General features: G+C 44.0%; 1 protein-coding gene across 1 annotated transcript in view; it reads left to right on the top strand.

Annotated features, from left to right (window-relative positions):
- Positions 1-437: 437 nt before the first annotated feature.
- CLYBL (citrate lyase beta like) overlaps positions 438-23,304 on the top strand; it is a gene marked incomplete at both ends in the record, with an annotated part of 26,322 nt that continues 3,455 nt past the window's right edge. Inside the window, 2 exons of the mRNA XM_009709123.1 lie at positions 438-652; positions 20,894-21,082. Of these exons, the coding sequence (XP_009707425.1) occupies positions 438-652; positions 20,894-21,082 (404 nt within the window). The remainder of the gene's footprint in view (positions 653-20,893; positions 21,083-23,304) is intronic.

Here is a 23,304-nt window from a genome sequence, read left to right on the forward strand (position 1 = left end):
ATGATCTTCCAAACCCAAGTCTTTGGTCTAGAACAAGACATGATTTATTTTTTTTTCCCCTTCCCCGGAAAGGAATTTGCAGTGAACCCAAGAGCAGCAAACGACAGAGGTTTAACTCTTTTCCGTCTACATGCCACCTGTCAGGTCTCACCGCTCCTGTAAGCCAACTCCTTCCCAAGCCACTCGGTCCCAGACCAGCGCTGCGGGATCTAATGCACTGCTGGGTCGGTGGATGCGGCTCCGGATCAGGCATCTCCGCTGAGCCGGGCAGGGCACGTGGAACAGTGGTTTTTGCCAGGGTAGGACACGGGTCTGGTGCACAGCATCCCCTGCCCTGTTGCCTTTGGCTTGCCCACCCTCTGCAGTACAGGGCCACCATGTCAGATAACCTGCCAGAGAAACTCCGTGCCATTTTCAGGATGCCGTTTGCTTTTCAGCAGTTCACAAGCCGCAGAAGCACGTGCTGGGGGATGGCAAAGACCCTACAATTGGGGCAGGGCTGTGGTTGGAGTCCCCAGCCTCAAGTACCATCTCCTGTGCCGTCCAGACCACGCAGAAGGAGAGACTGAAGGTGGAGCTGGGCTTACGGAGCACGCCAGTGTCTGTCCTGCGGGAGCGGGACAAGGACAGGAGATCCAGCAGCAGCAGCACGGTGAGGGCTCAGCAGCAAGGCAAGAGCTGCTGGATGAGAAGGACCACGTTCATAGCTCATGAACCCCCTTGCAAAGGAGGAACAAAACCGCTGCCGTGGCCACCTGGAAGCTGGTGATTGCTCCGCTTTCTCTGCTACGCTGCCAAACATTCAGGGCTGCAAAGTGAAAGCCAGCAAAGCTCTTGGCCCTCACTTCCCACAGGTGATGGACACATGGGTTGTCAAAGCAGTCTTTGCTCACGTTGGGCTTTCCAGCTGCATCAAGAGGTGGGATCTAAAGGCTGGACATGGGATTTTGAAGAGGAGAAAGTGTTGTTCCTGTATTATTCATTAGCTGACCTCTGCTAATCGTGTCCTGGACAAAGGCCCTTAGGTTTTCCACTGAGGCACCCACTGAAGCCTGGCTGTGCTCCACCCTGGTGGTGGCTTTCTCTGCCAAGTCTGATTTTGCACGTTCACTCTGTTGAGCCTTCTCTCACCACTGCAGCCCTGCTTTTGTTCCCAGGCTTTCTCTAGAGCCTGTAGGACCAGCTGTGTCCTTGAGTTGTCTGGCTTTGGCTGCGGATGCCAAGATGCTTCAAACAAGAAAAATTATCAAGTGGCACGTTCCAGGCAAATCAAAAAGCAGCTCTGTTTCACACAGTGCATAGTTAGGCTCTTTTGCCTCTTGGTAGCGTGGAAATGAACATCAGTCCAAAAAAGCAACAGAGCATATTCGTGAAAGAATCCAATCAAGGACTATTAAACACAAAGATGCTGCTTCTTGTTCCAGGGATCCCTGATGCAGTGTAGGTAGAAGGGGAAAGTTATTTTCTTCATATGCCTGGGAACGGAGAATTTTTGACAGCTTCAGTGGAAGATGAATGGATCAAGGCCAGCTTCCAAAATACAAGAGAGTGAGGAGAGGGAGCTTAAATTGACTTTTTGGTGATCACTCTGACCATTTGAAGGCACCACACAGATCCGAGAATGTGACTTGGATCCGTGCTGTTCTAGGCTGACGAATGCGCATCTTTGCTCACGCCAAGCGTACCCTTATCCTGTGATTGCATACTGTGCCGGTAGTGCATTAAACCATAAGAGCAGAGATCTGTGCAGGTTTCTCTGGAAAAGCTTACTGTGCTGGGAATCTCTTTTGTTCTCTCAAGTTCAGGTTTGATTTTTATGAGTCCTGATGCATTAGATGAAGTGCAGAGGATGATCTGTAATTATGTATGGGCTTTGCTGTATGAAATTCTCGGCTCTCACAAAATCAATACCATGTGATTCGTGGCCATTAATCCTAGGGAGGGCAAGCCCATAAGGAGAAAGGCCTTAGACCCTGACAAGTTTAGACCCTGTGCCAGGGCCAGGGCTGTTTGGGAGTATGCAAAGCTGAGACAGCTATGTAGGTGTGTATGTGTGTGCGTGAGAGAGAGAACGGAGCTGCCAAAAGTTGCCTTTTTGCCCAGTACTTCTCAGCATGCCCGGAAAAAATGTGAAACAAAGGGCCTCCAAACTGCTTTCACACTGAGGGATGTGGAAATCAAGCCAATTTCTGGATATCTTGGGAAAGCGATGCTTCAAATAGGTTCGCTCCGGTCATCTCTTCTCCATCTATGATGTGACAATTAACCTCTTCTGTGAAAAACTGAGTTGTCCTCAGTCAAAGGATGGCTGCTTCTCCAGGGAACCTCCTCTTGCATTCGCGGTTGTGTCTGTGTCCTTGTTTGGCTGCAGGCAAGCTCCTGGTGGTGCTGACCTTGAATTTCTGTCGTTGCCCTTCACCATTTGGTAGGCTTAGCTCAGAGCTTTCCTTTGACTGTCTACCACTCCAGTGTCCTAAAGTATCCATGTGGCACGTGCATGGCGATGTCCTGAGCCATGTCCTGGTTGCCCTTGCATGGCTGCTACCCTCACAACCCAAGGGCGTTCAGTGCCCTTACCAACTGCTGGGGTTCCCCAGGAATACCGCTATTAGCACGTTGTCTCCATCCTTTTTGGCTGGGGCCACCAGCTCAGCCCCGACACCAGTGAGCGGCAGCACTGTGCTGCTGGTTGGTGCGGTTGACTTGGACCGTGGTGTCTTGGGATCAATGGAGTCAGTTCAGGTGTTTCGCAGTGGGCAAAAAAAGGTCAAATTTAAGCCAACTTCCTCATGAATCATCATGGCTCTGCACATAAGGCAGGGTAACCGCATCCAAGGGACAACCAGGTAGCTTTGGAGGACTGGGAGGTGGAAAGGGGATGAGAAGGGACCCGTGAAAAGTCCATGGTTAGTGGAGGGAAGTCCGGTCATTTTTATGCACGTCCACGGGCTCTAATCTTGGCTAAAGTCACCCTTCCAGAAAGTGTGAACAGCCTTCACCTGGCAGAGGGCCCTTACGCTGTGTCAGTGCTTCGTGTCGGGTGGGCAAAATGATTTTAAGATCTTGGATTAGGTGCTTTATCCGTGAGACATACTTTCCCGCTGACAGTGGCTTTGGGTTTTTTTGTGACTCCTTCACAGTACTTACCCAAAATGCTAGTGATACTTCTCTTTTACTGCAGTCAAGAGCTTGCCACTTTCAGTGGAGTGTTAACATGCTTTGTTAACACTTTTGTTATTTGTTAACAAATTTGTTATTTGTCCGTGTCTTCCATCTTAGTTATAGTTAAGCCAAACAATACGTATTTCTCTCTTTTCAGCTCCTTTTTACTTTGCTCCTTCTTGCTTCCGTACAAACTTTTTACTATTTATTATGGTCTTTCTGATGACAAAGTGCCCAGAATTAGAAATACAGGCTGGCGGTACTGCTGTTGTTGAGCTGCACAGAGATGGAGGTGACATGATACAGGTCCATTGCCTGTTTTTTTTTATTACTGCACAGTCACATAGCACATCCCTTTCCCATTTGCCATCCCTGGTTAGGCACACTGCCACCTCAGTTTTGTCTTTCTCACTGACAGTCCGTGGCTTTGCATTTTGGTTTTATCCTTAGCTCTCTTATGTTTGGTTCTCATCCTCTTGCACTGCTTTTCATTTTATTTTTTTTTCATATTAGGGTCACTAGAAAATTTTTGTGGGGGTGATGTTCACATTTTCTTCAAGACTATCAGCATAGATGCAAATCAGGAGGGAAAAAAAAATCCAACAAGAGTACCCTGGACACTTTTCTTAGCTCGATCTGATTATTTTACTGTTTATTTTCGCCTGTGATCTGCTTAACAATCTTTTCCAGCAATGCATCTTTTCCCCCTTGAACATTAATTTTGAGCGCTCGGGTCTCAGAGGTAAATTATATAAATTGCATTGAAACGATGAGAAAGTCTTGAACAGTAAAATGCTGCTGTAACACGTAATTGTTTGAATTGTCCTCCTGACTCCACTGCATTATTTTTCTTCTATTCTAGCACAATGGCATGAGCACATATATAAAAAATCTGAACCGCATCGGTGTCATGACCGTCTCCTCCTCCCCCATGTCCTGTCAGTTGCTTCATCCCAGATTAGTGTCTGTTGGCTTGGGAAGCAAAGAGGGAGCAGATGGACCACAAAATGAGATTCTGTAACCTTCCTCCCCGATAGATCTGCTTTCTGCGTGTGTTCAGACATATTTACTTACTGTAGTGACAATTATCGGTTTTATTTCTTTTAAGAAAACCAAACAACTTCAGCTCAGTATGAAAGAGAGCAAACTAAATTGTCTTCTGGCACCGTTACCACCCGTATAGTTTTAAATCAATTAGGAGTTATGTGGCTGGATTCCGATCTGCCTTATACCTGGATATGCCCATTAAATCCGTAGACATGCTTCGGTACAAGGGGCCAGACACGGCATGTACAGTCTGTGGACTCAATTAGATAACTTTTTATTGTTCATAACACAGGTCAGAAGAGCACAGTTGTTTATTTCCTGGGATATTTTGTGTGAATATACTATTTGGATTGCCAGATGAAGCATCTTTTTACTCGCAAATGAAGAGAGTTAGAGACAAAAGTAACCCAATAATAATAACTACAAAGCTTAAAAAAAATGCATCAAATAAAGAATTCCGTTTATTCAGAAACTTGCGTGTTTCCTATGCCTCATTTGAGACGCACCCAATCAGAGCGCTGGATGTATTTTAAATGAGAGGTAATAAATGCAGTTGGCTCGTGTTTGGTTAAGGTATAGCTGTGAATGAAGGGATCTCCCCGCGGTCAACCGTGCAACGTGTCGGTATAACCATGCATTGAGCTCATCCTGAAGATCCGCTGTTAGTGCGATGTTCTTATAGCAGCACAGGTCTATAGGTAGACCTTTCCCGTTGGCAAAACATCGTGTGTCTCATCTGGGATAGGAGCCATCAGACCCAAAAACACAGAGGTGAGACTCATCTTGCCTGTCGTAGCTCTCTAGGAAGAAGATGCTCCCTCTCAACGAGCTGCCGAGGCTCCCTGCGTATTCGGCCAAGGGAGCTGGGTGGCTCCAAAGAACAAAGCATCTCTATGCCTTAGGGAGAAGATAAATCTCCTTCTAGATATACTGACCTCTCACTATTAACTCTAAAAACACTCCAGGAAAAATCTTAGAGCAAACACCTAACTTTTAAGTGACTCAGACCGGTTGTGAGGAATCCAAATCTATTGTGACAACGTATTTGACCAAATACTTCATGACAAGCTCCTGTTCTAAAAAAAGTGCCTTCACGCTCATGCTGAGCAAATGGGACTTGTCCAACGAGTATATGGCACACATATGGCCACGCACTGGAAACACTGAGTATCTCCCTTAGGAGGAGGAAGGAACACGTCAAACCTAGCGATTAGGACCTGGAGTTTTGGGAGTTTTAGGTAATGGGGAAAATAAAGCGGAGAGGTCGAGACTTTGTGTACAAGAATTGCCTGGCTGCCTTACATGCGCGAGTGCGTTGCCAAGAACTGCAGGCGTTCAATCAGACTGCTTTTATTTGAGGTACCTAACGTGGATTTCAAAACCACCAAGTAGGCAACCCGGCTTGAAAATTGACCTTAATTTCTTCTAATTGCATGTCTTATTTTCTGTTATTTTTCTTGTTAGAGACAGAATTTTGAAGGGCGATTCACTAGTGCAGCTATTTTTGACTCATCACTGACTTTGTCTTACTTCGTGTTATTTAATGGGTTCCAGTGGCCATATGCTGCGGAGAATCCTGGAACAAAGTGAGTAAACTGGGAGGCATTGCTCGGAAGGATAAATTTCACAGTTGGAAACACACTTAATACTAAGCCTTCTAACCAGTTTTTCCAGAAATCGCAAGCTTGATTGCCATGATATCTGAACATGGCATTAGCTACTTTAATGAGGAAAATAATTGATATACTATGGAAATTAGGTCTAATTAGATCTTGTTAAGATAAATATCTCAGTTCAGCTGAAAACTTGAAGAGATACATTTTGCGGCATTCCAGATTATAAATATGACCCTTGTTCTTCACCCCCCTCCGCGTCTTGGGTTACTACTGGTAGAAGTGAATGTGAAAAGCCTCCTTATCAGAATCGCTGCAGTCTGTACCCGCTTGACACAGAACAAGTGACAAAGATGCTAGATATAGTTCAAATCTTGCATAGCTTAAAACCCTTTTGTTTTTTTACATCAGCTTTAGACAAAAGATCCTAATTTCAGAATCGTGCAACAAAATGTCTCCTGCCTATTCATTTTCTTCAACTAAAGACATACGTTCATGTGTATATGTATTTTCATACCTGCAGCAAATAATACTCTTCAGTGCTCTTTAATGCTGTTTTCAGTGACTTTAGAACGTGTATGCTGTATCAGTACCATTTTGATGGAGGGCAAATACTGAACGCAAGCCATAACAAAAGCAAAGTTCCTTTTAAATTTTAAAAGAAAAAGAAGAAAAAAAAATCCCCCAAATCTATAAGGTGGGCCATCCAGAAGATGACTGGTCTTTGTTAGTATTTAGACTGGGCAGATGAGTTATCCCTACATGAAAACCTTGCAAGGGGCTGCCGAGCAATGGATCAAACTTGTCTTCCCCCTTCACTGGTGGAGTTGCCCTGGGACTCAAAGTCGGATGAAACCTTATTGACAGCAGCCTCGTTTTCTTCCAGCTTGCACAAAACACAGCTCCAAAATCTCTGCTGTCTGGATGGGCTTGAGTTTCCAGATTGCGCACTGACACTCCTTCCACGGTGCAAAAGAGAGGGGAGCCAACGTTCTCTACTGCTTTTAGTGTGATATTTTCACAGAAGCAGCTGTTTAAAGTGAACCCTGTAAAAATCTGCCTTCAAATATTAATTTTTCGGAGCCGCTGAGCTCATGACCTACAAGCCCTGAAAACCACTGCGTGCATCCTGTAACGTCACTGGCCATTTTAAAAACCTAACGTGTTAAAGAGCTGATTTCCATTATTTGCTGCAATTCCTTTGCCGTCAGCCTGGCAGAGCTGGCAGCTTTAGCTGGTTCCCTACAGCCACCAGCTTGCCTTCTGGGCATGAGGATAGCACAGAGGACCAGCCTGGACCAGGGAGGGAATTTGTCCCTGAGGACCACTTCTCCAGAAGGCAGGTCCACCAAGTGGTCCCTGCAAGGATGAGGGTCTGATGACAGAAGGCACAAAAGCTTCTTCTAGGCAAATCCAGTGCTTCTGAAAAAAAGAAAAATGCTCCATCTACATATCTTGCTCTTGGCAAGTCTTGAGCAAGGGGGATGGTGAATGGTCTGATGTTTGCAGTCGTGGTTCCGGACAGCTTTTCTAATGTCTCTGTGTCCTGATAAACACATACCTCTGTCCACTGACATTTTTTCTTACAAAATGAGTGCGGGGGAAACCGTGGCAAGCTGGTGTATAATTTCCCTGGATGAAGGTGAATAATACGTGAGTAAAACAAGATGACTCTTCCTATGGCCTTTAAATACTAATAAATTAAATATCTGTTTGCTTTACTAATTTTCTATTATTAATGTATTTCTCTTCTTTTATTCTCGGTCTGTCTGGTCATTACCACTATTCTGCATCTTCCTTTCAGGAAATACTTGCAAGCATTGTGAAGATTCCCAAACCCTCCCTGTATAGACGTACATACGCAGTCACTGGATGAGATCCCATGCAGACCAGCAGTAGATGTCTGTAGATTTCTTCAGTGGGAGTCTACTGCAGTCATTCCACTATTTAAGTCACACAGCACCAAGGCAGCAGTTTTTTGTTGCTTTTTTTTTTAAACTATTTACTCTTTTTGTGACAAACCTAGTGATTGCAGAAATGAGAAATCAGCCTGCAAACGGTCCAAATTTAAATAAAATCACCCCCACGCTAGACTATAACAGTGGCAGATGGACAGAGGAAGAAAGTGTATATAGTCATGTTTTTTGCCATTATAGTATAGACCCTTTCAGATTGCAGCAAGCAACTTGCCATCTGCAAATCTGAGTCTTTCCTTTTCTGCTGAGGCACTGATTCAAGAATCATGATTTCTGAAGTTTGCGTTAAAGTATCAAGTGGTTTATCTCTCTTTTTAAAGGCATACTGATCTCATGATTTTCCTTCAAACACATGGGAAAGGCATCCTGAAAATTTCCCTCGGAGTTCTCCTTAAGACAAAACCCGAAGCCAGTGGCTCACACGTAGGTATGCGGTGAGGTAATGGGTTATGCACATGAATAGCTTTTCGTCAAATAGTCTTTTATCGCTGTTGTTCTCATGGCTTTTGTTTGGTTTCCTCTATGGGGAAATGATTTACTCTATGCCTATATGATAGGTGGGTCACGCTGAGCACCTTCCTTACTGCGGTACCCGTACTCAACAGCGGCAGTGGGCGTTTGGTTTTAACGTTGTCCCTCTGAAGAGAGAAGAATCTGATCACTACATAAATGTCATTGATTTTTAAGGGCCAGATCTTCATGTAAATGGCCGCTGATTTAGTGGGGGTGGCGGTTCAATACCAATTTGCAAACAAAATCTGGGCACATTTTTAAAAACCGCCTCAGTTTGTCAACCCACTGTTGTTTTCCACAGGTTTTTCTGACCGTTAGTTTGCAAAGTGATGCTGGGGATGTGACCATCACAGAGCTCAGACAAACGTATAACGGTTGCAGCCTACCAGGGTTTCTGATGCTTTCACATCTTGGGCAGGGAGTTACTTAATCTAAGGGTTGGGACTCTCCCACAGGCTTAACATTTTTTTTTTCCCTCTGTGTAGCCAGCAGTAACCAAAAAAAATCTCCTTTAGGGATGAAAGCCTATTTTGAACTTGTTTAAGAAGAAGAGGATGCAATTCCAGTCTGGAAATTCCCTTTCAAGAGGTGCTGCAGTATGCATTGCATCGCAGGATTTCTGATTTTCACCAAATCAGGGTCATTTGTCTGCGAGGCAAAAAGAGGAAAGGTTTCCTTTGTTAATCATACATGCAAGAGCCATGTATGAAATAAAGTATTATATACGGTAATTACGGTAATTTTTGTTAAAATATTTCTACACAATAAACCTGTGGCTTTGAAAACTCTACCAGAAGCAAAAGAAAAACAATCTGAAATGAAAAAAACCGAAATCGGAAGCCACTAATAACACTAAAGGGAGCCCAGAAGCCAAATTAATGTTTCTACAAAGAAATCCATTCTGACACCAGGCAAATTCCTAGTAAGACTCTTACCTGGGTCTTTATATACAGGATCCAGATTTCATTTTGAAGCATGCTTTTTACAAACTGTTTAGTGTTCGTATGTCATTACCACTGTTGGGCCAGATTGCACCTGGCATAGATATAAACAAAGCTTTGGCAAGAATTCTTTCCTTTGGGATGGAGACATCTGATTTTCAAGCTGAAAACATGTCAGTGTTGCAAGACACTCCAAATAGCCTGTTTTACCAGTGCAGTAAATTAACCCGCCTGGTGTAGTGTTAAATGCTTTACAAACATCCACTGAAGGCAAGGGAGGGAAACGGCAAAAAACAAACAAAAACATTTCAATAACTTGTTTGACTAGGAGCGGCAAAAAAAGTACAAGCAAAGCTCAAAGGGAGGGGGGTGATCCTTGGGAGACGGGATAGCAGAAGGACAAATTTTCGGAATTTTTGTCCTGTGTTCAACCCAGAGAGCGTGCCACGGCATGGGAAGACACAGAAGGAGCAGAACGAGTTATATAGACGATAGAAAAGGCATCCTTGTTTGAAAACCACATTAGGATAACAGCAGTGACTCTAACTCGTCATTGCCATGTCTACAGGAGGAAGGGTTTTTGAAAGCTGTTACATGCGAGAGGTTCGCCTTTAATGCTGCAAACCGCTGGTGGACAAAGACTACGTAGGCAAAAGAGGATGAAATATTAGGCTATCCCCCTTGCATCCCCATTGTTGAGGATGAAAAAGCTGAGCTGAACTTCTGGGCACGCAGAATCGGCTGAGTGAAAGCTCTCGTTGCTAGATCGTGCGTTTGCGCTAAGCCTGAATGGTCTGGAGGACAATGGGGTTCAACCTGCCTGTGGCTCGACAGCAATTCTGCAAGATAGATGTGAAACCAGAATAGCCGGAAAGTAGGTCCACATGCGTACGGAGTCGAGCAGCGTCCTGTCCTGAGAAACGCAGGCAGAAGCAGTGTTCTTAAATATATATATATTTATATCGCTGTTAGACTGAAGCCATTTTGCTACTTTTGTCTTGCTATTTTAATTATCCTGAGAGCCGTCTATTTACCAACATGCATGTAAGTGGGCTGGAGTAATTAATATTCATAAACATGCATAAAATATGACAAAGTTTCTGTTAAGGGTGGACGATAATTCTCAAGAAGATTACATTTGTGTAAGTGTAGATTTATATTAGTAAGATTCGGCGTGATTGATTCTTGCTTGGCCGGCGATAGAGGACTTAGCATCCATACTGGCAGAGATTATATCTGGTCAACAGGAAAGGAGAACTGGCCAAGAAACTGCCAACACAGAATCTGAAGCTGTGAAACCCGGTCAAGAAGAAATAAAGCCAAATAAGCAACAGATGAAAAATTGTCTTAAAGCAAAGATCAAATCACTCAGTTGGAAACGAGAATTGTATTGGAAAAGGGTTAAGCAAGGGTTTCGGACAAGATGATCTCCAGAGGTCCCTTCCAACCTCAGTCACTCAGTTGGAAACGAGAATTGTATTGGAAAAGGTGATCCCAAGAGCATGAAGGGACATAGGAATTTTTAAGAAAATAATGTTAATAAATAAACTGGAGTGCTGAATACCAGTCTTTTTTTTTTAAATGGACCTTAACATTTTTAAAAATAAAAAAGTAGACAGTTTTAATATGCCCAAAGACTTCTGACAAATAGCAGAGAGGACTGCTAAACCTTGCGAATCATTTGGAAGAGAATGTCAGAGGTCTCGGTACACGAGAACCATAGACGTTCTGGAGAGAGCCCAGTGAGGGACCACAAAGATGACAAAGGGACCGGAGCATCTCTCGTACGAGGAGAGGCTGAGAGAGCTGGGACTGTTGAGCCTGGAGCAGAGAAGGCTCGGGGGGATCTCATCCATGTCTATAAATACCTGAAGGGAGGGCGCAGAGAGGACAGAGCCAGGCTCTGCTCACTGGTGCCCAGTGCCAGGACCAGAGGCCACGGGCACGAACTGAAACACGGGAGGTTCCCTCTGAACATCAGGAAAGGCTTTGTCACTGTGAGGGTGACCGAGCGCTGGCACAGGTTGCCCGGGGAGGTGGTGGAGTCTCCATCCTTGGAGATATCACAAGCCATCTGGACGTGGTCCTTGGGCAGTCAGCTCTAGGTGACCCTGCTTAAGCAAGGGTTTTGGACAAGATGATCTCCAGAGGTCCCTTCCAACCTCAGCCGTTCTGTGATTCTGCGACTCTGCCTGAAGCCCACTGGGGAAGGTGATGGATCGAATGAGAAACCAGAAAAGAAAGAGGCTTTGGTAAGATCCACACTCGACAACAGTTTTCTGGTACTGTTGTACCTGGTACAGCACCCTCAGACATCAGAGTGGTCCAGTGGGCTCAGGAAGGACAACAGGCTTGTTCCTGCACCTGTGCTGCAGAAACCAGCTGCCTTTAAAGAGGAGACTTCCTAGGACGTTTATTGACGGTCACATGCCAAATGAAAGAGTGGGGAGAGAAATAGGCAGGGAACTTGCCCACAGATAAAGCCGAGCAGCACTGCTGTCACTGTGTGTTTCGCCCTCAGAAAAGATGTGAAGTTCTCTAGATGTAGAGCAAATCCTTGACAAGCGGTGTGAGGACCACTTTGGACTGTACTGGCCACAACCCTATCTCAAGGGAAAGCAAAGACACCGTAACTGGGAAAGAACCTGAATGTTCCTTTAACACTGATCATAGATCTAGGCAGGGAAAAATTCACATTGTCAGGTCTGGTTTAGACCACAAGTGAAGTCATTTCTAAAAGGTCCTTACTCCTTGCCATGAATACATGAGTCATGGAGTTAATCTTATTTGATACGAGGGCTCAGTCGCTGCCTCAGCGGGTCACTGCCGACGTGGGGACGTGCAGAACGTGGCATTCTGGTGCTGTTTCCCCTCTCCCAGTTTGGGGGTGTGAGGGTGGAAAGAAGGAGGTGTGATTGCTTTTGTACTGCTACGCATCCTTCAGGGACTCTGCCAAGAGTGGACAGCTAGCTGTAACTGGCTTCGTCGCGTCGTTAGGAGCATCTGAGGAAATGTTGCTTACAGGAGATGCTAAGACCTGCATTTGGAGTGGAGTGGGATGTTTGGGTTCTTTGACTGAGCCCAGGCAGCCATCCAAGTGGGATCTCAATCAGAAGGAAGCCCTTCTGCTAGAGAAAGAAGAAGGGTTTCTGGCAAAATCTAGGTCTTTGTTAAGGTAAGCACCAGCTGAGAAATACCTGTATAAAATAAGTTTGCTTTGCAGGAAGGCAAGAGTTATGTCAATTTAGCGTGAAACCGTTAGATCAAAGTTTCCTGTGTTGAACATCTCCTAACATTATTCTCCCATGGAAGTAATTACTGCAATTACGGGCTACTTCTACAATGCTAAATGTATCTGATCCAAGGAGAAACCCCTGGTGCCCTCGTCTAGCAGGTCAGCGGGGCTCATGTCCGCATCGCATAGGGGCAAACCTGTAGAACAGACCGAGTGCGGTGACGGATATGGAGCACGTGGGTCTGGGTCTCCCTGTGACACAGAGCAGGGCTTTGATGGACCTACAGTACGATTGTTTTTCTGGGTGGTTTTTCTTTGGTTCCAGCAGCTGAAATAAGATGAGCAGCATGCTGTATCAACGTGGGGATTTTTTAACCTTTCGCTGAGGTTGTGCGTTGCGTGTCCTGGGACATGGCAAGGTGGCACCTGTGAGTGTTTGAAGGGACGCAGACCTTGCTGGAGCAGCGTCACAGGACCGAGCAAGGTGGAGGCAGCTGAACTTGGTGCAGTCCTACCCAAAACACTCTTTGGGAGGGATGCCTGGAGAGATCCAACTCTAAAACATGTTTTGCTTTGGCCAAAATAGATGATTCACTGCCCCAAAGGAGAGTCCGGATGTAAATGAGCGGTTGTGCCTTGGGGGCAGTTGGGGCCCAAGACCTTCAGGGGAAGCTGGGAGCTAAGTTACTGAATGGTATAGATTTTCTCAGGAGGTCTATAAACAGAAATTAATACGAATGGCATGAGCTCACAAAGGCGTGGAGGACTACATGAAATAATCTCTGCTTGAAAGAAAAATGCCTGTGAGATGAAAAGGTTTAAGAAGTCCTCTTCTAGATGGTGCAAGAACCCACCTGGTTGGGGGACTTCCTGGGGGTGCCTTGCTCAGCATAAGACACCTGAGTGACCAGGTCGTGTTATAAATCCCATGCTAAACACGTTGCACGAAGACACGTGCGTCTACAAGGTGACACCACTTGAAAACGTGTTGGAAGTGAAGTGAAGAGATGAGAGTTTTCTTGCACAAGTACGATTTTACTGTGGATGTGACCTGTAAACACACAGACTTAGGGAATTCTGTGGGATTTTGATCCCGTTACAGAATATTAATTTGCTAATTTACCAATGCAGATAAAGCACTTTATGAAAACTGAGCTAAGAGCTGTGAATGAGTATTTTGCACAATACCAAAAAACGTGCACCGTTGTTCCAGGTTTTCTCTTTGAAACACCCAGTTTGATTGAGACTGGAGGTAAACTGGGGAAAGTTTCTTCCAGAAAAGAGGACGGATGAAGGAAGCCACGGCACAACCTGATTTTTCTTAATGCCACCTTCGTTCCAAGGGGCTTCTGAGCAACTTGGGGCAGACGCTGGCTCCTTCAGCACAAGCAGGCGTAAGCTTCTGGCCAGTTGTTGTCTTTCTGATAAACTTTTATTTGCCTTTAGTGTGTTTTTAACTTCCCACACTGTTTAATGTTTACCTCGTTTAGCTTTAATTATTTTTTTCAAATAATTTATTAAGTGACTGAGACAGTAATGAAACGGCGCTTCTGATGGTACCCATTTGCCGATCTTCAAACTGTTTGATCCATATTACGCTTAGAATCGCCAGACCTAAAATCAGCCGCTGAACAGGGATCGATAGTTTGCTAAAGCAGACGTGCTTTTGATGGACAGCAATGTATTCCATTATCAGCATTAACAAAAAGATACATTTATAAAAATAAAAAATGGATGCTTAAATGTACACATTTTCCATGATAATTTATTACATCGAGCTAGGTAAATATACCTTAAACTACAATATTTTTAAATAAAAAGTAAGCATAACATACAGTTAAGTTCATGAAAGAGATGTACAGCCTTTTTTTTTTTTTTTAATTGATACGTCAGATTGAGTATTTTGTGGTCTCATTTCATCATGCAGCAGCTCATTCGGATTGTCCAGGAAGACTAATTAACGCTAATGCTTCTAAAGAATTTTCATTTGTGATGCTAATCTGTCACAAAACCAAAAGCATCCTCAGAAAGCCAGGGAAAAAAGTAAAGAGACTACATCTTGCAGCCAGCTTAAATTAGTGTTAGCTTGATTTGTCTTAATTGAAAGGTTGTTTACGTCTCTTTTGTAAGTGTTTATAAAAGTTGGCAGACAGAAGAATAGCTGCCTACGCACATGAACAAAATTTTCTTTTATTGAAGCTGTTGTATGTAGTACTGTCATTAAAAAACTTTTGAAATATTTCAGTACACAAAGTCTGGAGGTATAAACCTGTCCCTGTGTTTAGGTATACACACACAAAGTGCTGTATTATATTTGCTACTGCGATATTTACGCTAAGTCCTCACATTACGTGAATACTTCTGTGTGCCAATTCATTCTAGCAACCTGCTGGCCTCTGTTTAAATTTCTATGGGATACATGCAAGTCCGAAAAATATCTTAAACACAACGCGTGAAAATGTCTTGCACCTCATATACCTGTCCTCAGATAGCCCAGCTCAGCAGAAATGTCGTGCTTACGTAGCTGAGCACCCCTGAAGCTTTACTGGGATTCCTGAGCCCTGGATCCTGGACTACCGGGTGGGTGAACCTCAGGTTCTTGTTCTCTGGGTCCCCACGTTCACAACATCTCAAGACAGACCATCACCCAATCATCATGTGTGGAAGTTGCCCAACTCTGATGATGTTGGGTAGACCACACCTAATATCTTCAGGATCCACATTGTCCACGCCAGTAGAGGGAGGGAGGGTGAAACTTGCTAAGCTTAAACGGCAGCAAAGCAGCTCCCGGCTCTTCATAAACAGCTTGAAGAGATCTTGTCCTTTAAAAATCCAGGGTAAATATTGTTGATAGGCGCACTGATGCGTTCCTAGACCTTAAATGAAACTTCTAGGAAAACGGACAAAGAAATTAAGATCCCTCAGCAGAGCGTAATTACATTGCAGCTTGGTTGATAATGCTGACCACCAAAGTTTGCTTCGTTTCAGTGTCGCTAGACCGTGTGCTGCACGTAAGGACAATTAGCAGAGCAGAGAGAAAAGCAGCAGATGCTAGAGATGCACAGAGTTAGATGACTCATTGTGTCATGAAGAATCTCTTTCAGAAAAGTGAAAAGGTTGGTATAAAAAAAGCAAAGGCTTGCATAGACCAAATAATTATTACAGAAAGAATTCAAAAGATTTCAGGAAAGAGTAGCGGAAAAAATCAGGATCTGGCAGTGCTCTAAAACGTGCATTTGCCTGAACTGCAGAGGAGAAACTCCGACAGACAGGATGGAGACCCTGTTCTCCCTCCTCCTCCTCCTCCTCCTCTCCCCACTCTTGCCCCTTCTTTCCTTTAGGATTACATGGTGGGTTTGGCGCCTTCCGTGTTGAACCAAAAGAAAATGTGTTTTAAAACTTCTTAAGTCTTTAAAAACTCCCCAGCTGCTTATCTGCTTGAAGATAACTGCAAGAAGTGTTTTAGTAACAACTTCCTGAAGGCTTGGCGATGTATGCGTGTTTTACAGCGGTTTTTCAGTCTAACAAGACTAACTAGAAATTAATATTTGCCGTTTCAAAGATTCGTTCTCAGAAGTCCCTGATGCATGTAAGGTAGGAGGCAGGTCTCATGAATCAGGCACCTCCTGTTCTCAGGAACGCTCTGCTCCACGCTTACGGTTCTCTTTGTTTCCTTAAAAACAGATGTAATTTGTCTTTTCTCTTTGCCGATCTCATCCGTGGATTTGAAGCTAAATGAAGGATCGTTCTATATGGCATCACTTCACTGACGGAGAATTAAGCATGTGAAAAATGTCAGGCTTTCCCTCTGCAGAAACTCAATTTTGCCCAGAAACCGCTGTGGGTATAGAGTATATGTGCACTTCTGCAAAATCTTATTTGAGAGACGCATTCAGAGGGTATGCACTAATATAAGTGACAAAAGATTCAGCAATGTCAAGTCCTGTAAACAAACCACTCCAGGGAAGTAACATTAACACATAATTGTACGTTTTTACCATGTCAGACCTGTCACAAAAAATAACTTGAATTGTGATTATAGTAATTAATTTTTCCTCTGCTATTTGAAACGTGCAAACTTATTATGGCAATGAGGGTGATAGATTCTGGCCTGCCATTTTAGTGCGTCGTATGTTTACATTCCCATAGGAAGAATTATTACCAAAAGATGTTAACAGGATAGGATCTATGCATAAACATATCTTTAAGTATACCCACTATCTTTACATTAAGACCTGAAGGTCTTGAGAAAAATAAGGGGGTAAGACCAGGCAAGAAAGATAAAGCAAAACAGAGATTTTTTTTTTTGTCCCCTGAATCAGGCAGGTCTAGAAATCACAGTGCTGGAAAAGTGGTTTGTGGGGTATCGTAGCAATTTGAAAAGCCAGAAGAAAATGTCATTTTTTCCGTCTGCTGTTGCAGTCCCCAAAATTCTGTTAATCTGACGGTCTTTGCTTCATTATTGCTGTATTAACGCTGTGTCCGGGGTGAGTGGGTGGCTGAGCTTCCAACTCTGTGGCATTCCTTCTGTTTCGAAGTGGAAATTTCTGTGTCTTGACATACAACGTAAAGAAAAAAAAAGGAGAGGGGGGAAGAGAGAAGGAAAGGTACTGATTCAGCTGGTAGGAGACTGTGACAATACTGTTAGAAAGGCACCTATTTAGGTGCGCTTATACTGTATAGTTTTATAAATAAGCCCGAGGGGCTCCTTCTTTGCCGTCACCCCCTTCCCCAAGTCTCGCGCTCTGCCTGCCTGATCCCATCCGACAGTAGAGCTGATACCGCACTAATCCCCGCAAGTTTGGGACTAATGAACTAACTGCTGGGCTGCCGCCACGGAGCTTGGTCCCAAACTATACTGTACTTCACACTCGATTTATTCTCCAGATGGCGAGACCGCGCAGCCCTGCCGCGAGGGACCACCTCTTCCACTGGAGTGTAAAAGTGGACGGATGTTGTTTTCTTTGCAGATTTGATAATTCAGAGCTAGGAACTCGTGAGGATGGTTAGTTATTAGGTTTAATGGGTGCCAATCGAGCCAGCAACACGCGTATTCCAGTCTTTAATTTCACTGTCTGGGTGGCAGTGGATTTGTCGGCGATGCTGTGTCACCGAAACCTTTATCTTCTCCAGTTGGCGTAGCTGCGCGTGGTAATGAACATCTTCCCATGTCTTCGTCAGAGTCAAACAGAAGGGATGCTAAAGTAGCCACCCTGTCCAACATGGAGTTTTTTTCCCAGTGGGTTTTCCAGCACAAGTTGCAAATTTAGTGTATTTTAATAATACCACTGTTTACCATGAAGCTCCCTGTTGTCTTTCTCGGTTGTTCAGAACCCAGCCCACGTGGGGCCCAACGGGGATACCACCATCCCGAGCTACCTGGGGATGGAATTGTTGTACTTAACGATCACGTTTATTTCTTTATCAGCTATTCATGCATGACAGAGTATTATCCAATGTTGTATAGTTCTCGTGAGAAGAACAGAGTAAATCACTTCTTTCACCGTTCCTTAAAAATTCTAGTTTGACCGTTCTTGGCGAGGGCTTTACGTAGTGTTTGGAAAAAGTGTTTATTCCTGCATCTACTACTATAAAGACATTATTGTATCAAGGATTACTTCTTTCTCTACTGTTACAATGTTGAAGTAGTTTACCTAGCTTAAAATTTTAGCTTTTGCGTGGACCCTACAATAAGAATAGCATCGACGTTTCCCTGCATAATGAGGCAGAAAGGGCTCTCCCTTTCCTCCGCGTTTTTAGTACCCTTGGTCAGAGGCTTTGGTACTTTTTTTTATTTACCCATGAAATGTCTTATTGGAAGCCTGCGTGAGGACCTGATACACCCCACTAACGTTAGTGGGATTTTCTCTGTTATAGGAAGGATAAGCACCGCATCGGCCCCCTCACAAGCTCTGACTTTGGCAGCTGAATGCTCTCGGTTTGTCCCACACTTAAAAACGCAAATTGAATCCTGATGTGGAAACTATAGTGACCAGAAGTATTTTGTCATGGAAAGGAAATATTTCCATTCCTCGGGTGTCTAGGCAGACAGATCTAAAATGTAGCGGTTCTAAGAAAATGCATCAATTCTCAACCCAACAGATGGCATGGGTGTGTTAACTAACATAGGAACATATTTTCTATTAAAATATGGGAAAAAACAACAACCCCCTCCCCATGTTTGTTGGTTGGTATAAATTCAGTGAAGTTGTTGGTTATTTTTGGGATACGTACCAGAGGGCTGCACATTTAGTTTATGTAAATTGATAACAGCAACAGCCTGTTAATAAGTGCTTTGTATGGAAATATACCTAGAAAGACACGATCTGTCTTTTTTGGGAAGGGAGTTTGCAGCCTGAGGAGAAAAATAGCTAATGAGGCGGTCTACTGCTCATTATTATAATCTGAAAAAAATCATAACGAATCAGGCTGTAAGTTTGCTAGAGCTGTGCCTTCAGTTGGAATTGGATGCTGCCTTAGCGGATCGTTTGGGGAAGATCTTTCTTTTGCAAATTGGATCAGTGTGTGCTGAAACGGTGATAATCTGACTTTAATTAAAAGCATAAATTGGGTTTCGGAGCGTGTTTTTAAGCCACCCTTCTGCCTCATATCCATAAACTTTCAACCCAGCCCTAGAAGCCCATTACCCCTGGTCGGAGAAGGAAATTTGGGGGATTTGTATTACCCGCTATGGGCATCATATGGTTCAGTTTGCCTAATTTGGAAGAACCATTCCGGACGGCTGTGCACTGGAGCTGTCTTCCAGCTGGACGTGTTTGTAGTAAACTGCATGCATCTTTGTGCGGCTTTCCTAATGGCCTTGGTCAGAGTCCGATTCACAGCAGTTTGAACGTTTCGGGTTGTATTTTCCAGAGATTACCTCTGAACGTGCCCCTCGACCGCAGCACAGGGATGCCTACGTGTGCACCTCGTTCCCGTCTGTCCGATTACCGGGCATATGCTCCCAGCCTTCGGAGAAGCAGGGCTAGTAGCCCCAAGCTGAAGGCTGTTTGCTTCAGATTTCATTAACTTTCTGCTTCATTATTCCTTCCTTTTAACCAGTTAGAGCCATCACTTGCTTTTCTCTAAACTTACCCTAATTATCGGGGGGTCCCAGCCCTGTAAATCAGTACACTGTGGAGCTGTCTTACGCTGCCCTGGGAGACCCTGTTCTGATGGGACCTGACAACTGTAAGCTGCCGTTCCCTCACCCTGGTTAACTCAGACCACATTGGGAAACCACCTCTGCCCCTCTTGCCGGCAGAGACTTGCATCCGTCTGGTTTAAATCTACTGTCTTGCTGCTTGGTATTAGCCTGGATATTAACTTTGATGCTTTTTTTTAATTTTTGTTTTATTTTTTTCCCCATGAGTTTGCCTGTTTTCTTGAAAAGCGTCTCTATTCGGCGACGGCATATTGTTAAAGTCGTTCCTGAAGCTCCGTGAGTCAGGAGCTTTAAAGTTTTATTAGCCCCATAAAAACTCTTCACAAATGAAATGACTTTTGATAAGTGCGCGTTTTGACAATGCGAATTTGTTAGGGGCTGTTGGCGAGTGGAAGGAATTTGGGGTTGAAGCTGCAGTTGGCGGGAAGCGGGGAGCCCAGCGCCCTCCTTCCCCCCGCCCCCCCGCCTCCGCTTCTTCTCCAGACCGAGAAACGTGTTTCATTTCAGAAAAGCACGCAAGTATTCTTCATGCAAATCAACTACTAAACAGTTTTGTAAATTTACATTCACAAGAATAACGAACGGCCGCGGGAAGCGCGTGTCTTTGGAGATTTTTATTTTGTGCCAGCAGGAGAATGGCTTTTTATGTGGTTCAAGAAAAATCTCCCGAGTTATTTTGGCGTTGTTTTCACATGCGAGTTGTGAACTCTACCACAAGCTTTAATAGACTTTGGATACATAGAGAAAAGGAAGATTATGTAGCGAAACCAAAGAAGTATATGTACATCTATGCTTGCTGACGTCCAGGCAATATAGAGATGAATTACAAAAATGAATTGTTTTCGGGAAACTTAATAACATGCCATTTTTGTGAGAGCAGATTCTTAGTGCAACACATCGTGGTTAGTATAAAGATTTGTGTTTGTTAGACATGTTTGGCACTAGTGAACACAACAGTCTTGTTTTCTACGAGTGGTGGCGTAGAAATACTTAGGCATAAAGCCCAAGCATTTTATTTACCAGTTACAAAGAAAGGAGGAAGGTAAAATTGCGAGGTGTTGGTGACAACTGCTTCAATAAAAGTCCAAGAGTGACAGGCATTTTGGGGACACCAACATACCGGCTGTCTAGCTCTTTCCCCACGTCTTTTCAACAAGTTCACTGCTCAGTGCACTTTTCTGTCAATAGAAAAGACGCTTTCTTTTTCTTTTCTTGTGCCTCTAAACTCGTATCTGTTGTAGAGAGAAGCAAGGCTGACTGTTGTGAAAACCCTTGAAGAGTTTGACTTTGGCCATACCGAAAAGTGTGTTAGGATAAACTCCGTGTCCAGCGGTCTTGCAGAAGAAGATCTAGAGGTGCTTTTGCAGTCCCAGACCCTTCCTTCAAGCATGATGCTGCCAAAGGTTGAAAATGTGGAAGAAATGAGATGGGTGAGTACCAACAACACGGTAGCTTTTGACTGAAGCTGTTGGGCCAAGTTCCCACAGGCATAGAGATGGATGGCTCTGAGTTACAGGGAAGGCTGCAAATGCCCTGTAACGTTGTTGCTTGGCATAAGTAACTGGGAAATGCATCCACTTAAATGTACGTAAGATGTGCTGCATAAAAAGCATACGTGGAACACCTTGCATTTATAAAGAAACCCACATTTATTTCTCCCGTGGTCAACAAAGAGCCAATAATGATGTCAGAGTGTTACCGTCAAAAATCGAAGCGTAAGTATCTGACTCCCTCTCTAACTGTCTTAACAAGCAAAATGACTGCCTCTGTCCATGGGCCTTCGTTACATGCGTTGGAAGCAGGAGATGGGGAAACCATGTTAGCAACATATGAAAAAATGGGTTGGGGGGGGAAGGTCACTCCTTGGGGCAACCGGAGGAACAAACAGGAAGCTTTTAACTAGTGTTTTTAATTAGCACAGATATTATTTCCTGAACAGTTCTCTATTTCTTCCTTTTTAATTGCTGACAGGTGTGTTTGTGTTTCACGACTGACTTTTCAGCCAATAAAAAGCTGAAATGTAAATGGTTGGCATGTCAAATTACTTAAGAAAACTTTGAAATAGGCCTAATTATGCTGTAATTGTTTTAATTGTCAAGAAAGGGGGACGTTCGTTTAGATCTACCATTATTGCCGTAATATGCCAGTAAAGGAATAATGCTTAATTATTTGCTTCTATATTTTTGCAAACCACTAGCCGAGCAACTAGCACGCGCGCAAGCTGTGATGAAAGGCAGGCAGATGTATTAGGATCTATTTTAATCTCAGCATCTAACCTTGATCAAACCATTGAGATGAGGCGTGAGCGTACAACTGAGCAGATACGTTGGGTATGTGACGAGCCCCGTCCGTTCCATGGCACTGCCCCTTCGGCCTCCGCCGCTCCCGACGGAAGGTACACCGTCCCCTTCCACCAACATTTAATTAAATTAGCCGGGGTATACCTCTCAGGGTTTACAGCCATGTAAGCGTTAGACGTAACTTGTCAGTCATGAATATTCATGCTTCCAAAATGGCAGGGCCCTTGCTGCCACCAAGTAGGTTTTGCAGGGAGGAAGGGGGGGGGGGGGGGCTCTTTGTCCCTTCATCCCCTTCCACCTTCCCTCTCACTAACTTTGATTTCCGTCATGGAAAACAAGCCAGCCCCAACAACGTCGCCCTCATTGTCCGCCTTTTCCTTCCCTCTCACTTTACCCAACCTTTGCAACACAAAGAGCGCGCTCTGCCTAACGCCGCCGCCTTCTTTTCCCAATCCTCCCAAAATTCATTCCGGCATGATTTATTTTTTTTTTTCAGCCTCCCAAAGCTGTTTATTCCCCCCACCCCGTACCTACACCCACCTCCCCCCTCTTCATTTTTATTTATATGCAGCAGAAAACCTGGAGGCTGATGCACAACTAAAAGATGGGCTTACTTGTTTTCTTTTGTGTGAGAATCTCTTGCTTCCCTTTTGTCCCTAGTGTGGGTACTTGTTTGACTGGCATGGCTTATTGGACTATAACAAGCGTAACTCTCCCTCCTTTGTGGCGGGACAATTCTCCCACAAATCCCGACCAGTGTGCATTCTTCCCGACACACTATTGGGTGTGCACTGGAATTGAAAGAATTGCTGAGGCCTTGCTACTTCATCCCCTCCCCAAGCTTTGTGGGTTTGGGGTTTTTTTTTTGTTTCCCCCTCCGCCGCCGCCTTCTTCTTTTTTTTTTTTTCCTTTTTTCCCCCCCTTTTCTCCCTGAAATGAACACTTTAGCGGGCCGGAAACATTTAATCGTCTCCTTTTGAAAAAAAAAAAAAAAAGAAAATTAATTGAAACTTCTCGTTACCTTTTGTATTGGTGCTTATTGCAAATTTTTTAAAAGAGAGAGGAAAAGAGACAATATTTAATTAAACATGCTTCTTTTTTTTCTGTTTACCTTCAAAACAAAAGATAGCAAAAATCCCAGGAGTGTGACTTTTAAAATGTTTTAAAATAAAAGAAGAGCTGTGCTCCTTTAACTTGCACCGAAAACATGAACGAGCAGCGCTTTTTACTTTTTTTTCACTTAAAAAGTAAAAATCAGCTAGGAGTCTTAAGAAGATATGCTGATGACATTATATCGCCTCATTTTCTGCATTCGCCTGGATGAAGTTTACTGTTTTCTGTCACTGTAGTAC

This window comes from Cariama cristata, unplaced genomic scaffold, assembly GCF_000690535.1.
Source record: "Cariama cristata isolate BGI_N322 unplaced genomic scaffold, ASM69053v1 scaffold17290, whole genome shotgun sequence".
NCBI lineage: Eukaryota > Metazoa > Chordata > Aves > Cariamiformes > Cariamidae > Cariama > Cariama cristata.